The sequence below is a fragment of the Salvelinus sp. IW2-2015 genome, unplaced genomic scaffold, assembly GCF_002910315.2.
Source record: "Salvelinus sp. IW2-2015 unplaced genomic scaffold, ASM291031v2 Un_scaffold6874, whole genome shotgun sequence".
Taxonomy (NCBI): domain Eukaryota; kingdom Metazoa; phylum Chordata; class Actinopteri; order Salmoniformes; family Salmonidae; genus Salvelinus; species Salvelinus sp. IW2-2015.
The window spans coordinates 1-17,474 of NW_019948135.1; the positions used below are offsets into that span (position 1 = coordinate 1).

General features: G+C 48.7%; 1 protein-coding gene and 1 long non-coding RNA gene across 5 annotated transcripts; one reads left to right on the forward strand and one right to left on the reverse strand.

Annotated features, from left to right (window-relative positions):
• Nucleotides 1-80: 80 nt before the first annotated feature.
• Nucleotides 81-11,586, forward strand: pir (pirin; the record flags this gene model as incomplete). Its single annotated transcript, XM_024145129.2, is given in 8 exon segments — nucleotides 81-179; nucleotides 181-220; nucleotides 223-287; nucleotides 6,149-6,233; nucleotides 7,276-7,320; nucleotides 10,871-10,953; nucleotides 11,036-11,102; nucleotides 11,206-11,586. Coding segments are annotated over 8 exon segments (603 nt in total), but the record flags the coding sequence as incomplete, so codon positions are not given.
• On the reverse strand, nucleotides 7,506-9,027 carry LOC139027026 (uncharacterized). Of its 4 annotated transcripts, none has more exons than XR_011479057.1 (4): nucleotides 8,987-9,027; nucleotides 8,785-8,859; nucleotides 7,753-7,862; nucleotides 7,506-7,570 (listed from the first exon to the last, which is right to left on the reverse strand). It is a non-coding gene; the product is annotated as an uncharacterized lncRNA (long non-coding RNA). The 4 variants fall into 4 exon arrangements; XR_011479058.1 differs by having other exon boundaries at nucleotides 8,785-8,825; nucleotides 8,919-8,987; XR_011479059.1 differs by lacking the exon at nucleotides 8,785-8,859.
• Nucleotides 11,587-17,474: the final 5,888 nt, after the last annotated feature.

Consider the following 17,474-nt stretch of genomic DNA (forward strand, 5'->3'; position numbering starts at 1 on the left):
CTTGCCCCTCTCTGTATTGTGTGTGTTGTGTTGTTGTTTCTGTGTCCGTTTGTGTGTCTATGTCCATGTCTCTTCATAAGTGGATGACGGCAGGCCGAGGGGTGGTCCATGCAAGAATGCCTGTGTCTGAGGAGCCCGTTCAGGGCCTGCAGCTGTGGGTCAACCTGAGGAGGGAGGACAAAGATGGTGGAGCCCCAGTACCAGGAGCTGAAGGACAGCCAGGTCCCAAGCCCAGCAGGGAGGGGGTCACTGTGGCCGTCATCTCTGGACAGGCCCTGGGGGTACAGGTGAGGAGGCACCATACTAACCCATAATCCTGGGTGTAACAGGTCAGGAGCAGAACCATACTAACCATAACCCTGGGTGTACACAGGTCAGGCAGCACCATACTAACCATAACCCTGGGTGTACAGGTCAGGAGCACCCATACAACATAACCATAACCCTGGGTGTACAGGTCAGGAGCACCATACTAACCATAACCATACCTGGTGTACAGGTCAGCGAACCATACTAACCATAACCCTGGGTGTACAGGTCAGGCAAGGCACCATACTAACCATAACCCTGGGTGTACAGGTCAGCAGCACCATACTAAACCATAACCGGGTGGTGGTAGTGGGTGTGGCCATGGTGCGGTTTTAAAGGCCCTCTTCTTGGCCGCAGAGACAAACTGCTCTGTTTTAAAGCACATTTCCTGCAATTCTATACATTTTTGCCGTGGAGCAGAGTGAAACATTGTACTGTTTTTTAAAGCTAATTTCATGCCATTCAAAAACATGTGCCATTGGCTGAGAGAAGTTTAAAGCTACATTCCTTCAATTCTACACATTTTGCCGTGGCTTATGTCTTGTTCTTATGCTATCTGCATGACTCAAACATTATAACAGAATCAATGTGGGGCCCCGTGCCATGACATTTTAAAAATGTTAGATTCTCCCTGACTGTTCATTTTTATTTTGGGGATTGTTAGTTTCTCAGAGGTAATCTTTTAAAAAAGTATATTATCTATTGCTCTATTATATTTTTCTATGTCTAATTAACTGGTTTTAGTTATTTAAGTTTATACAAGTTCTTATGGCTGTTTGTTCTGAGTTCCACATGACATCAACCAGTGTTTCCCCTATATGCACTTAGCAGCGGTGCACCACGGGATGGTAAAATATTTCTTATTTTTATATATTTTTTTGGTGGCGTCCACGAATTAGCAACGGCATTGCGGCCGCTGCTAAACGCATATAGGGGAAACACTGGTTGATGTCATGTGGAAGTCATAACAAACATAAGAACACTTAAACAACTAAAAATAGATTCATATATTTCTCACCCTACAAAGAAGGGGGGGGGGAGTTTATCATCGCCATCATTGTCATCATCATTGTTCCTTTGTCACTGTATTATACAGAATGAATACTTAGTGTCGGCTGTTGATATGATGTGCTGGGATCTTGCCCATATCAAGCCTGAAAACCTATATACAATACAATGACTTGAGATGTTGAAAGCCTCAGGCCTAGATACGCCTCGCCAAATCCCAACCAACCACAAGACATTCAGCTTCATCATGTGACGTTTGCAGGCAATTACATCTTCAGGAGTATCCTTCCTCCCCCCCCCCCCCCTTCTCCTCCTTATTTTCTCTGTGTCTGTCTGCTGAGTTAGACGAGACAGGAAATGAGTAGCAGTGTTTCTGGGGAAGTGGGTTTTGTCATGTTTCAGATGTAAATTTGACCGGGACCCGTTGGTTTGGGGTTACTCTAGGGCAGGAGAGGAGACTGGCAGACAGAGTTTCTCATGACGTCTATAAGGTTTGTCATGTTTCAGATGTAAATTTGACGGGGACCCGTTGGGTAGGGGGTTACTCTAGGGCAGAGAGGAGAACTGCCCGACAGAGTTTCTCATGACGTCTATAAGGTTTGTTATTTTACAGATGAAAATGTGTTAAACTGGGAAAGGGGCGGGGCATCGCTGGGACCGCTGGTATGTTAGCTAGCTACCTAATGTTAGTTGGCTACTAATACATTGAACTTTCCAGTATATTAACTATATGCTATCTAACTACCTACCCAACATTTATTAACTTGATTATTCACGTCATTCTTAGCTTAGCTAAGTGGTATAGTCTTGGTGCGTTTTCAATGGACATTGTTAATGAAGTCGTAAGATGTCTAGCTATTCATTTGTTATCTATGCTAACAGACTAGCAAGAAGTTACATAGCAACAGCATCAACTTCCGGTAGACAGGCGAAGCGCTACTACACTCAACTGAAAGGATACCGTTTGTTTACAGTATACTAAAATGAACTAATATTATGTAGTATATATACTCATTAAGTATGTAGTTTACAGTATGTTATTATGGGTATTCAAACACAGCTATGGTTGTTGCATTCATCCATTTTCTGTCCTGTGGCCTTCACCAAGTGAGATCCTAAGCGATTATGTTATCATTACAATTGTATTATTTAACACAATACAACACATCATTCATAAGGCCTTATTTTTGAGGGCTTAGTTTTACCATAATACAGTGGCCTGAAACTCATGGTTTACAAGAAAAATGTAGGCCTGCAAATCACATTATGCTGGCTTGCAAAGTGATGTCTAATTCCTATTGGAATCCAGCCAGAGTGGGGATATCCAACATTTATAATTTTTATTCACCTGCAACCTGATTCAGAATGACTGCCGGGATGGGAAGACTAAGGTAGGAGAATACCTTAAGCATCTAAACTGGATCAACCATTTCAGTAATGGGTGCAGTGAATCGATATAACAGATTGGATTAGCTTAGAAAAATGTATGTTATTTATATTTAATTAATAAATAAATGTACATTCAAAACATTAGATATTGAAACAAACAATTCAAAAAATCTAACTGCGGTAGAGCATGCTGGGAAATATGATAATGACGGGCGTGGTTTTTGTTCAACACTGGGTATWAACACCAACACTGGGTATTAACACCAACACTGGGTATTAACACCAACACTGGGTTTCTTCTAAACCAATGAGTGTTTAACACTTACAGAGCTACTTTYACACCTTAATCAACACTAGAAATGTTACACTGAAAAAATCAACACTAGGTAACACTGGCTAACACCCTGATTTAAACAACAGGATTTTATAACAACAGCTTAAAATGCAAACACCAGCTGGGCGTTCAGTCCGTTCATAGTAACACAAGTAACAATACATCAACACCTAAACTGCTTAGACAGGATATGAACCCTGACCATTTACTGTGGGGTAGAGTTACTCTAGGATGGGAGAGGATACAGACAGCGAGACAGAGTAATGACTTCCAACAGGGGTTAATACAGCTGGGTTTGGGCTGCGCTGACTGACAGGGTTACAGAGTAATGACTTCCAACAGGGATTAATACAGCTGGGTTTGGGCTGCCGCTGACTGACAGGGTTACAGAGTAATGACTTCCAACAGGTTAATACAGCTGGGTTTGGGCTGCCGCTGACTGACAGGGTTACAGAGTAATGACTTCCAACAGAGGTTAATACAGCTGGGTTTGGGCTGCCGCTGACTGACAGGGTTACAGAGTAATGACTTCCAACAGGGTTAATACAGCTGGTTTGGGCTGCCGCTGACTGACAGGGTTACAGAGTAATGACTTCCAACAGGGTTAATACAGCTGGGTTTGGGCTGCCGCTGACTGACAGGGTTACAGAGTAATGACTTCCAAAGGGGTTAATACAGCTGGGTTTGGGCTGCCGCTGACTGACAGGGTTACAGAGTAATGACTTCCAACAGGGGTTAATACAGCTGGGTTTGGGCTGCCGCTGACTGACAGGTTACAGAGTAATGACTTCCAACAGGGTTAATACAGCTGGGTTTGGGCTGCCGCTGACTGACAGGGTTACAGAGTAATGACTTCCAACAGGGGTTAATACAGCTGGGTTGGCTGCCGCTGACTGACAGGGTTACAGAGTAATGACTTCCAACGGGTTATACAGCTGGTTGGGCTGCCGCTGACTGACAGGGTTACAGAGTAATGACTTCCAACAGGGGTAATACAGGTCAGATAGATAACTGCCATTGAGTTGACTGGAACCTGGACTAGTCTAGAGTATGAAACATTCAGTATGTACAGCTGGTCTGGTCCTCCCTCACAGTAGGGCTGGTCTTCTCTCACAGTAGGGCTGGTCTGGTCTTCCATCACAGTAGGGCTGGTCTTCCCTCACAGTAGGGCTGGTCTGGTCTCCCATCACAGAGGCTGCTTCTCTCACAGTAGGCTGGTCTGGTCTCCCATCACAGTAGGGCTGGTCTGGTCTTCCATCACAGTAGGGCTGGTCTGGTCCTCCATCACAGTAGGCTGGTCTGGTCTTCCATCACAGTAGGGCTGGTCTGGTCTCATCACAGTAGGGCTGGTCTGGTCTTCCATCACAGTAGGGCTGGTCTTCTCTCACAGTAGGGCTGGTCTGGTCCCATCACAGTAGGGCTGGTCTTCTCTCACAGTAGGGCTGGTCTGGTCTCCCATCACAGTAGGGCTGGTCTGGTCTTCCATCACAGTAGGGCTGGTCTTCTCCAAGTAGGGCTGGTCTGGTCTTCCATCACAGTAGGGCTGGCGTGCCGTGTCCTCTTCACAGACTATCCTTATGACTTCCTATGACTCTTCCTATGACTGCGGGTGATAAAGGGCAACTCCTCCACTTTCAACCTCATGTTTATTATCTCCAGCACCATACCAGTGTCTACATATGTGAAGACATCACATGAATATGAGGTTGAAAAGTTGTGGAATTGCCCTTTTTAAAGAGGCTGTGGGAAGGGTAACACCAATGGATCAGGGTGCTAGGTATTAAAAGAGGAAGTGGGAAAGGTAACACCAACAGATCAGGGTGCTAGGTGTTAAAAGAGGAAGTGGGAAAGGTAACACCAATGGATCAGGGTGCTAGGTGTTAAAAGAGGAAGTGGGAAAGGTAACACCAATGGATCAGGGTGCTAGGTGTTAAAAGAGGAAGTGGGAAAGGTAACACCAACGGATCAGGGTGCTAGGTGTTAAAAGAGGAAGTGAAAAAGGTAACACCAACGGATCAGGGTGCTAGGTGTAAAAAGAGGAAGTGGGAAAGGTAACACCAATGGATCAGGGTGCTAGGTGTTAAAAGAGGAAGTGGGAAAGGTAACACCAACGGACGACAGGGTGCTAGGTGTTAAAAGAGGAAGTGGGAAAGGTAACACCAACGACCAGGGTGCTAGGTGTTAAAAGAGGAAGTGGGAAAGGTAACACCAACGGATCAGGGTGCTAGTGTTTAAAGAGAGAAGTGGGAAAGGTAACACCAACGGATCAGGGTGCTAGGTGTTAAAAGAGGAAGTGGGAAAGGTAACACCAACGGATCAGGGTGCTAGGTGTTAAAAGAGGAAGTGGGAAAGGTAACACCAATGGATCAGGGTGCTAGGTGTTAAAAGAGGAAGTGGGAAAGGTAAACCAACGGATCAGGGTGCTAGGTGTTAAAAGAGGAAGTGGGAAAGGTAACACCAACGGACCAGGGTGCTAGGTGTTAAAGAGGAAGTGGGAAAGGTAAACCAAACGGATCAGGGTGCTAGGTGTTAAAAGAGGAAGTGGGAAAGGTAACACCAATGGATCAGGGTGCTAGGTGTTAAAAGAGGAAGTGGGAAAGGTAAACCAACGGATCAGGGTGCTAGGTGTTAAAAGAGGAAGTGGGAAAGGTACACCAACGGACCAGGGTGCTAGGTGTTAAAAAGAGGAAGTGGGAAAGGTAACACCAACGGATCAGGGTGCTAGGTGTTAAAAGAGGAAGTGGGAAAGGTAACACCAATGGATCAGGGTGCTAGGTGTTAAAAGAGGAAGTGGGAAAGGTAAACAAACAGATCAGGGTGCTAGGTGTAAAAAGAGGAAGTGGAAAAGGTAACACCAACAGATCAGGGTGCTAGGTGTTAAAAGAGGAAGTGGGAAAGGTAACACCAATGGATGGGTTGCTACGAATTTTGTCTCACAATTTGCAGACAGAGTATATAGACAAAGAATTTACACAAATAACATACAGCAATAAACACTATTCTTCGTAACGCTCCATGCCCATGAGAGAACTCGATGAGTGGGGTGCTGCCTGGGGGGCAATGAAACTCAGAAATACTATAAATGTCTTGTCCTTTTTTTTTGTCCAGTCAAAAATCTTCACCAGGACTCCAACAATGTATCTGGACTTCAAGCTGGATGGAGGAGCCAAGCATGTCCAACCAGTTCCTTCAGGTTAAACCATCTTTACTGAGTAGGCCTTCTGTGGCTCTGGTCCAGGGCGTTACGTSCTCCTTGAAGAAGGCTCAAGCTGCATGTAACACCATGGACCAGAACTTGTCCTTCTGTAGCTATAGTGTTCTGTGTGCTCCATTCATCCACAATCTGGCACCAAATCTGTTGAYCTTTTCAGTAAAGTTAGCAGAACCTTTCAACTCAAACCCGAGCTAAGTGCTATGTGGTTTGTATGACMCAAGCTTTCTCATTCTGGGAACTGTACTGCACCTGACGTTGGTTTGTGGTGGGAGAGARTTGCTATCTACTGTCTGTGCCAAACAGAAGTCCTCCAGGGGTTGGGAGTCTTCTAAAGTTTATACAACTGGCTTGGTTTCCATGGTCACCCTGCCTGTTCTCTATGGAGTCTGGTTCTGTGTGGTTGCTATGGAGTCAGTGGTGTTGTGTGGTTGCTATGGAGTCAGTGGTGCTGTGGGGTTGCTATGGAGTCAGTGGTGCTGTGGGGTTGCTATGGAGTCAGTGGTGCTGTGGAGTTGCTATGGAGTCAGTGGTGCTGTGGGGTTGCTATGGAGTAAGTGGTGCTGTGTGGTTGCTATGGAGTCAGTGGTGCTGTGTTGAATGGTCACACTATACAACTATACAAAAAAAAATAACGTAAACTATACAACTTAACGTAAGACGTTAAGTTTTGTGTGTGTGTGTGTGTGTGTGTGTGTGTGTGTGTGTGTGTGTGTGTGTGTGTGTGTGTGTACACACAGGCAGTGTTGGTGTGTTGAATGGATGGCTCCCGCGTCATCGTACTACAGGGCTCTATGGTGGATTAGATAGTAGACCATCTCAGTGTTATGGCCCACAGCTCACATGGCAAGACGTTGGTATACCAAGTGGTCAGACTCCCCCACCAAGTCACATCATTTAGAATAGGATGCTTTATAAATGTCATGATTGTTGTGTATACTGTGGCAGTTAACTTGTTAATGAGGTGACAAAATGCATTATCAATGCCAGCCCAAAACAACAGTTTTTCTATCATCTCTGCTAGGATGGACCTCGTTTATCTACACACTGGCAGGATCTGTTTGTGTTGGTGAGTTTCCTCTATTTAGTTTGTGTTGAACAGTTTTCCATGAGGTCCTAACTGCCCTGGCGCTCATGTTGACGGTCATCCAGAACAGTGTTGTGTTTGGTGTGGTTCAGAACACTCTGCATCTTGTTGCTGTCTCGTCCAGAGAGAGGGACAATCAAACAGAGCAGGTGCATTTATTTATTTATTTTCCCTTCCATTCTCCTCTCCGCCTCCTCTGGGATGTTCCCTTCCTCTTCTCCTCTCCTCTGACCTCTCTGGATGTTCCCTCCTCTCTCCTCCTCCTGTCTGGGATGTTCCCTTCCTCTCTCGTCTCCTCCGTCCTCTCTGGGATGTTCCTTCCTCTTCTCCTCTCCTCCGCCTCTCTGGGATGTGCCTTCTCTTCTCTCTCCTCTGACCTCTCTGGATGTTCCCTTCTCCTCTCTCTCCTCTGACCTCTCTGGGATGTTCCCTTCCTCTTCTCCTCTCCTCTGACCTCTCTGGGATGTTCCTTCCTCCTCTCCTCCGTCCTGTCTGGGATGTTCCCTTCCTCTTCTCCTCTCCTCCTCCTCTCTGGGATGTCCTTCCTCTTCTCCTCTCCTCTGATCTCTGGGATGTTCCCTTCCTCCTCCCTCTCCTCTGACCTCTCTGGGATGTTCCTTCCTCCTCTCCTCCGTCCTGTCTGGGATGTTCCCTTCCTCTTTCTCCTCTCTCGCTCTCTGGGATGTTCCTTCCTCCTCTCCACCGTCCTCTCTGGGATGTTCCTTCCTCCTTCCACCGTCTCTCTCTGGGATGTTCCCTCCTCCTCTCCACGTCCTCTGGGATGTTCCTTTCCTCTCCACCGTCCTCTCTGGGATGTTCCTTCCTCCTCTTCCGTCCTCTCTGGGATGTTCCTTCCTCCTCTCCTCACCTTCTCTCTGGGATGTTCCTTCCTCCTCTCCACCGTCCTCTCTGGGATGTTCCTTCTCCTCTCCCTCTCTTCTGGGATTGTCCTCCTCCTCTCGCTCTCCTCTCTGGATGTTCTTCCTCCTTCCCGTCTCTCTGGGATGTTCCTTCCTCCTCTCTCTGTCCTCTGGGATGTTCCTTCCTCCTCACCTCTCCTCTGGATGTCCTTCCTCCTCTCCGTCTGCTCTCTGGATGTTCCTTCTCCTCTCTCCGTCCTCTCTGGATGTTCCCTTCCTCCTCTCTCCGTCTCTCTGGGATGTTCCTTCCTCCTCTCCTCCTGTCCTCTCTGGGATGTTCCCTTCCTCCCTCTCCTCTGTCCTCTCTGGGATGTTCTTCCTCCTCTCCACCGTCCTCTCTGGGATGTTCCCTTCCTCCTCTCCACCGTCCTCTCTGGGATGTTCCCTTCTCTCTCCACCGTCCTCTCTGGGATGTTCCTTCCTCCTCCACCGTCTTCTGGATGTTCTTCCTCCTCTCCACCGTCCTCTCTGGGATGTTCCCCTCCTCTCCACCGTCCTCTCTGGGATGTCCCTTCCTCCTCTCCACCGTCCTCTCTGGGATGTTCCCTTCCTCCTCTCCTCCGTCCTCTCTGGGATGTTCCCTTCCTCCTCTCACCGTCCTCTCTGGGATGTTCCCTTCCCTCTCACCGTCCTCTCGGGATGTTCCTTCCTCCTCTCCACGTCCTCTCTGGGATGTTCCCTTCCTCCTCTCCACCGTCCTCTCTGGGATGTTCCCTTCTCCTCTCCACCGTCCTCTCTGGGATGTTCCCTTCCTCTCTCCACGTCCTCTCTGGGATGTTCCTTCCTCCTTCCCGTCCTCTCTGGGTTGTCATAGTTGGATGTAGCCTTGTGATCTGAAGCCAATAGCAACTCTAGGAATGGTTTAGGAACGAGACACAATCACACTGGACCCTTCATGTTGTGGTTCATGTTCTAGGGCAACCTTTTCTCTATAGTGCCCTAGGGAATAGGGTGCCATGGGACGCAAGCCATGTCTTATGGTACTATACCTGTAACAATGGTTTCACCTACAGTCCTGTGACACCCTGCTATACAGAGTTGAACTATTCCTACAGTCCTGTGACCCCTGCTATACAGAGTTGAACTGTTCCTACAGTCCTGTGACACCCTGCTATACAGAGTTGAACTGTTCCCTACAGTCCTGTGACACCTGCTTTACAGAGTTGAACTGTTCCCTACAGTCCTGTGACACCCTGCTATAACAGAGTTGAACTGTCCCCTACAGTCCTGTGACACCCTGCTATACAGAGTTGAACTGTTCCCTACAGTCCTGTGACACCCTGCTATACAGAGTTGAACTGTTCCCTACAGTCCTGTGACACCCTGCTATACAGAGTAACTGTCCTAAGCTGTGAACCCTGCTATACAGAGTGAACTGTCCTACAGTCTGTGACACCCTGCTATACAGAGTTGAACTGTCCCTACAGTCCTGTGACACCCTGCTATACAGAGTTGAATATTCCCTACAGTCCTGTGACACCCTGCTATACAGAGTTGAACTTTCCCTACAGTCCTGTGACACCCTGCATACAACGAGTTGAACTGTTCCCTACAGTCCTGTGACACCCTGCTATACAGAGTTGAACTGTCCCCTACAGTCCTGTGACACCCTGCTATACAGAGTTGAACTGTCCCCTACAGTCCTGTGACACCCTGCTATACAGAGTTGAACTGTCCTACAGTCCTGTGACACCCTGCTATCAGAGTTGAACTGTCCCTACAGTCCTGTGACACCCTGCTATACAGAGTTGAACTGTTCTACAGTCCTGTGACACCCTGCTATCAGAGTTGAACTGTTCCCTACAGTCCTGTGACACCGCTATACAGAGTTGAACTGTCCCCTAGTCCTGTGACACCCTGCTATACAGAGTTGAACTGTCCCTACAGTGTTTGTCTATACAGGACATGTTAGGCCTGTCCTTTTTCTGTGTAAAAATGACCGTTTCTTTTGTTGTCAATGGGAAGCACATATTTTGAGTAGGAGGAGTTTGCTATTTCCATTATGATAGATGTTAGCTAGCGTGAGAAGGAGTTATTTAACACTCCTCACTCATTCAGAAAGGGCTTTTGTTACATTTCATACATAGTTGATATTTGTTTCTACAGGAAACAAGCATTATGATATGATTAAATGGAATCGTTGCTTCGTAGGATGTCACGGAAAGCTCCTTTTTTAATTGTAGACAGATGTTTTGAAAGCAGAATAAAGTTGAACCGTTTGCTGGAACTAAGATTACGGTGGGTTTGAACCGAGATGCCACTGAATCGACGGAGTGTAGTCTGTGAGGCAAATCAAGCACAGCTGTGTCTGATAAATATATCCACCACAACTTGAAGCGTTTGGCGTTTCAGCATTTCTTTTGACTATAGTATTCAGATGAAGGAAGCAGATTTAACCATGTCAGATGGAGAGGAAATGCACATTTTCTTTGGTTCTTGATTTCAGTGTTTCCCTCGGGTTAAAATCTGACAGAAATTCCTCAAATGAATGTTGTTTGGTTTGCCATTTCTTTTGAGGTAATAAACTGTAGAGTTCTGTAGAGTTCAGTAGAGTTCTGTAGAGTTCTGTAGAGTTCTGTAGAGTTCTATTCTGTTTTCCATTGCTCTTTCAGGCCCAGATGCAGAGCAGCAGAAAGTGGAGCCACATCACACCATAGTGTTTGATGATGGAGACTGCATAGCAGTAGAAAATCAGGTAGGCTGTCGGAGCTTCTTACAGACTCTAACACAGTTTTCAGGAATTGTACATTCATTACAACTCAAATTCCTTTCTSCAGACATCAGAGGTCTCCCATTTTGTCTTGATTGCGGGACAGCCGATCAATGAACCGGTGGTCCAACATGGTAAGACATTCCTTTCTTTACATTACTGAACTCCAGTCAGTTACCACAATATTGGATTGTTCTTGTGTAATGTGACCCACCACACTTTCCTCTTTCTCTCCAGGTCCGTTTGTGATGAACACGGAGGAGGAGATCAACCAGGCAGTCAGAGACTACAGGACAGGGACCAATGGGTTCGAGAGGGCTAAGGCTTGGAGGTCTAAGATCAGGGATTCCTTCTAAGAATCAGAAGACATCTTCTAATCATGTTATAGGTCTTGTCTTGTTATGATCATGTGACCAAAGTCTATTTTAATAATGAACCAGCTTGATGTGTGTTTCATTGTGTATTTTTTCTCTTTTTAAATCATTAAGTTCTCATTTTATACAGATTTTTTGTTGCTCAAATAGATGTTTTGTCACTGTGCCTCCAAGCCATTTAACTGAAATGTAAATGATGAAAAGGCACTTTTAATTCAACCTCAATAAAACTATCCTGCCGTGATGTCTCCAGAAGCTATCTAATGGAACCACTGATTAGTTCCAGTCATTATGTCTTCAGACAGACCTCAGAGGAGATGCAAGTATCCATTACAGGAAGGAGGGAAACCAACCACGTCTCACATTCAAGGCCATTTGCATCTGGCAGAATGACGTCTCAGGCTGCGGAAACAGCGGGTTCTCCCTCCCTCCTCTATCACATCTCTCTGTTCGCCCTCCTCCCTCTCTATCACATCTCCTGTTTCTCCTCCTCCATCTCTCCTCCCTCTCTATCACATCGCCTGTTCTTCCTCTCCCTCCATCCCCTCTCCCTCTATCACATCTCCTGTTTCTCCCTCCTCCCTCATCCAAACCTCCTCCCTCTCTATCAATCTCCTGTTTCTCCTCTCCCTCCATCCCTCCTCCCTCTCTATCACAACTCCTGTTTCTCCCTCCTCCCTCTCTATCACATCTCCTGTTTCTCCTCTCCCTCCATCCCTCCTCCCTCTCTATCACATTCCTGTTTCTCCTCTCCCTCCATCCCTCCTCCCTCTCTATCACATCTCCTGTTCTCCCTCCTCCATCCCTCCCCCCTCTCTATCACATCTCCGTTTTCTCCTCTCCCTCCAACCCTCCTCTCTCTATCACATCGCCTGTTTCTCCTCTCCCTCCATCCCTCCTCCCTCTCTATCACATCTCCTGTTTCTCCTCTCCCTCCATCCTCCCCCCTCTCTATCACATCGCCTGTTTCTCTTCTCCTCCATCCCTCCCTCCGCAGACAATCAAACCCCTGGGCACACACTGGTTGAATCAATGTTGTTTCCTCGTAATTAGACGTTGAGATGAAGTCTGTTCTCAGTGGGAAGTGAGTTTTGGCTGGGATGGGAAAGGGGTGGGGTGGAGAGTGGGAGCGTCCCTCCCTGGCCCATGTATCCATGCTGCGTAGCTGAGGTCTGGATCACATTTAAAACACATGTTCATGCTGCTCCAGATAAGCTGAACTCTGTGGAAATACAGTGGCATTGGATTTAACAGCCAAGGCAGGGGCAGACAGAACAGACTTACAGACAGACAGAGCCAGGGAGACAAGGCAGGGGCAGACAGAACAGACTTACAGACAGACAGAGCCAGGGAGACAAGGCAGGGGCAGACAGAACAGACTTACAGACAGACAGAGCCAGGGAGACAAGGCAGGGACAGAGACAGATGGACAGAGCCAGGCAGCAAAGGTATGGACAGAGAGACAGACAGACCCAGGGAGACAAGGCAGGGCAGACAGAACAGACTTACAGACAGACAGAGCCAGGGAGACAAGGCAGGGACAGAGACAGACGGAACAGAGCAGGCAGCAAAGGTAGGGACAGACAGACAGAGCCAGGGACAGACAGAGCCAGGGAGACATGGTGGGGACAGAGAGACAAGGCGGGGACAGACAGAGCCAGGGAGACAAGGTGGGGACAGAGAGACAGACAGACAGCCCTCTCAACCCTGAAGACAGGAACTAAGTGCGGGGCCATGTTCGCTCGATGTGACAAGCAGGCCCTTCAACGCAGAGGCTGACACAGTAGATAATGAGATCTAAGAGGTCTGGACTAACTGGGAGAAGAGAGGGGATAGTCAACACAGGCAAAAGAAAGAGAGACAGTCTTGAAGAGTCCTTGCTTGTAGTTGGACCAATAGAGAGACAGTCTTGAGAGTCCTTGCTTGTAGTTGGACCAATAGAGAGACAGTCTTGAGAGTCCTTGAGGCAGTCTCAAGTGACTGAGTGAGTGTCCTTGCTGTGTGTAGTTGGGGAGAGAGAGAGGTGTCTGTGACCGGGGGGAGAGAGAGAGAGGTGTGTCTGTGACCAGACGGAGAAAGAGAGAGGTGTCTGTGACCGGGGGAGAGAGGGAGAGGTGTCTGTGACCAGACGGATAGGGAGAGAGGTGTCTGTGACCGGGGAGAGAGAGAGAGGTGTCTGTGACCGGAGAGAGAGAGAGGTGTCTGTGACCGGGGAGAGAGAGAGGTGTCTGTGACCAGACGGAGAAAAGAGAGGTGTCTGACCGGGGAGAGAGGGAGAGGTGTCTGTGACCAGACGGAGAAAGAGAGAGGTGTCTGTGACCGGGGGAAGAGGGAGAGGTGTCTGTGACCAGACGGATAGGGAGAGAGGTGTCTGTGACCGGGGAGAGAGAGAGAGGTGTCTGTGACCGGGAGAGAGAGAGAGGTGTCTGTGACCGGGAGAGAGAGAGAGGTGTCTGTGACCGGGGGGAGAGAGAGAGGGTTCTGTACCAGACGGAGAGGGAGAGGTGTCTGTGACCGGGGAGAGAGAGAGAGGTGTCTGTGACCGGGGGGAGAGGAGAGAGGTGTCTGTGACCAGAGAGAGAGAGAGAGGTGTCTGTAACCAGACGGAGAGGGAGAGAGGTGTCTGTGACCGGGGGAGAGAGAGAGGTGTCTGTGACCGGGGAGAGAGAGAGAGGTGTCTGTGACCGGGGGAGAGGGAGAGGTGTCGTGACCAGACGGAGAGGAGAGAGGTGTCTGTAACCAGACGGAGAGGAGAGAGGTGTCTGTGACCGGGGAGAGAGAGAGAGGATGTCTGTGACCAGACGGAGGGAGAGAGGTCTGTTGGACCGGGGAGAGAGAGAGGTGTCTGTGACCGGGGAGAGAGAGAGAGGTGTCTGTGACCAGACGGAGAGGGAGAGAGGTGTCGTGACCGGGGAGAGAGAGAGAGGTGTCTGTGACCAGACGGAGAGGAGAGAGGTGTCTGTGACCGGGGAGAGAGAGAGAGTGTCTGTGACCGGGGAGAGAGAGAGAGGTGTCTGTGACGCGGGAGAGAGAGAGAGGTGTCTGTGACCGGGGAGAGAGGAGAGGTGTCTGTGACCGGGGAGAGAGAGAGAGGTGTCTGTGACCAGGGGGAGAGAGAGAGAGGTGTCTGTGACAGGGGGAGAGAGGGAGAGGTGTCTGTGACAGGGGGGAGAAGGGAGAGGTGTCGTGACAGGGGAGAGAGAGAGAGGTGTCTGTAACCACAGGGACCGTGACAGGAGCTTGTGTGTGGTCTGAGGAGTCAGCGCCGGTCTGAGAGGGCTGGTCTGTAGTGAGGAGACTCCTTCCTCTGGCTCTGCTCTCATTATAGAGGATTACCCAATACAGAAACATCTCTCTGTTACAGGGATTACCCATTAGAGAAACGGCTCTCTGTTATAGAACTTCTGTCCAGAGACTGAAGGATTGACCGTACAGAGACAGAAGGAGAACTTGAGATTGAGATACAGCATTGAACCAGAAGATGCAGACTATGCTTGCTGCCAGTGTTGGAATATGTTCTGGTGTTGGTGAAGTTGGGAATGGCAGAAAAGGTTCAGGATGATCCCAGCTCTCTCAGGGGTAAGTGTCCAGTGTCTATGTACTTCATATCTGTATTGGCTTCAATGTCCAGACCAGGCACTGTTTTCATCTGCTAACTCATGTTCTGCTCAGGCTCTCACTGTGGATTCAATGCACGAGTCATCACCATCATCAAGAGGCTATTTATTAATGACCAGTATGTCATGAAATGCAGACGCGTGCTCCCACTGGAGACACCGGGTTTGAGTCCATTCTTGTGTTCTTATGAACCGAATCAACTCTCCTTACAACTCACCATGTGAGCTAATAAAACTAGCGCTGACCAGTTGGCAGGGGGCGTAGAGAAACCACACACACACACCTGTGAGCTGTCCATGAAGATCAGAGCTGACATGGTCTAATGAGCAGTGTGTGTGTGCCTCTTATGTAAACGGTGCATATGTATTGGAAGTGCAAATGCATGCGTCACCGGTAACAAGATCTCACTGACCTGGAGAGAGGAGCGTTTGAACTTCCTAAATTATCAATCACTTCTTTCTCTTCTTCGCTCTCTCATCTCTCTTGTTCGCTGTCTGTCTCTCTCCCCCTCACTCACTCTCTCTCTTGTTCGCTGTCTGTCTCTCTCCCCCCTCACTCACTCTCTCTCCTCTCTCTTGTTCGCTGTCTGGCTCTCTCCCCCTCACTCACTCTCTCTCCTCTCTCTTGTTTGCTGTCTGTCTCTCTCCCCCCTCACTCACTCACTCTCTCTCTTGTTCGCTGTCTGTCTCTCTCCCCCTCACTCACTCTCTCTCTCTCTCTTTGTTCGCTGTCTGTCTCTCTCCCCCCTCACTCCACTCACTCCTCTCTCTTGTTCGCTGTCTGTCCTCTCCCCCCTCACTCACTCTCTCTTCTCTCTCTTGTTCGCTGTCTGTCTCTCTCCCCCCTCACTCACTCTCTCCTCTCTCTTGTTTGCTGTCTGTCTCTCTCCCCCCTCACTCACTCTCTTCTCCTCTCTCTTGTTCGCTGTCTGTCTCTCTCACCCCTCACTCACTCTCTCTTCTCTCTCTTGTTCGCTGTCTGTCTCTCTCCCCCCTCACTCACTCACTCTCCTCTTTGTTCGCTGTCTGTCTCTCTCCCACTCACTCACCTCTCTCTCTCTTGTTCGCTGTCTGTCCTCTCCCCCCTCACTCACTCACTCTCTCTCTTGTTCGCTGTCTGTCTCCTCCCCCCTCACTCACTCACTCTCTCTCTTGTTCGCTGTCTGTCTCTCTCCCCCCTCACTATGTCTTTAGACAGACCTCAGAGGAGATGGGACTATCCATTACAGGAAGGAGGGAAACCAACCACGTCTCACATTTCAAGGCCATTTGCATCTGGCAGAATGACGTCCAGGCTGCGAAACAGCGGGTCTCCCCTCCCTCCCTCCTCTATCACATCTCCTGTTTCGCCCTCCTCCTCTCTATCACATCTCCTGTTTCTCCCTCCTCCCTCTATCACATCTCCTGTTTCTCCTCTCCCTCCTCCCTCCTCCCTCTCTATCACATCGCCCGTTTCTGCCAGCTACACCCTAACGTCACAATCCTCACATACAGGAAGCAGCCAGCTACACCCTACGTCACAATCGTCACATAGAGGAAGCAGCCAGCTACACACTAACGTCACAATCCTCACATAGAGGAAGCAGCCAGCTACACACTAACGTCACAATCCTCACATAGAGAAGCAGCCAGCTACACCCTAACGTCACAATCCTCACATAGAGGAAGCAGCCAGCTACACACTAACGTCACAATCCTCACATAGAGGAAGCAGCCAGCTACACCTAACGTCTTAATCCTCACATAGAGGAAGCAGCCAGCTACACCCTAACATCACAATCCTCACATAGAGGAAGCAGCCAGCTACACCCTAACGTCTCAATCCTCACATAGAGGAAGCAGCCAGCTACACCCTAACGTCACAATCCTCACATAGAGGAAGCAGCCAGCTACACCCTAACGTCACAATCCTCACATAGAGGAAGCAGCCAGCTACACCCTAACTCACAATCCTCACATAGAGGAAGCAGCCAGCTACACCCTAACGTCACAATCCTCACATAGAGGAAGCAGCCAGCTACACCCTAACGTCTCAATCCTCACATAAGGGAAGCAGCCAGCTACACCCTAACGTCACAATCCTCACATAGAGGAAGCAGTCAGCTACACCCTAACGTCACAATCCTCACATAGAGGAAGCAGCCAGCTACACCCTAACGTCACAATCTTCACATAGAGGAAGCAGCCAGCTACACCCTAAAGTCACAATCCTCACATAGAGGAGCAGCCAGCTACACCCTAACGTCACAATCCTCACATAGAGGAAGCAGCCAGCTACACCCTAACGTCACAATCCTCACATAGAGGAAGCAGCCAGCTACACCCTAACGTCACAATCCTCACATACAGGAAGCAGCCAGCTACACCCTAACGCCACAATCCTCAGATAGAGGAAGCAGCCAGCTACACCCTAACGTCTCAATCCTCACATAGGAGAAGCAGCCAGCTACACCCTAACGTCTCAATCCTCACATAGAGGAAGCAGCCAGCTACACCCTAACGTCTCAATCCTCAC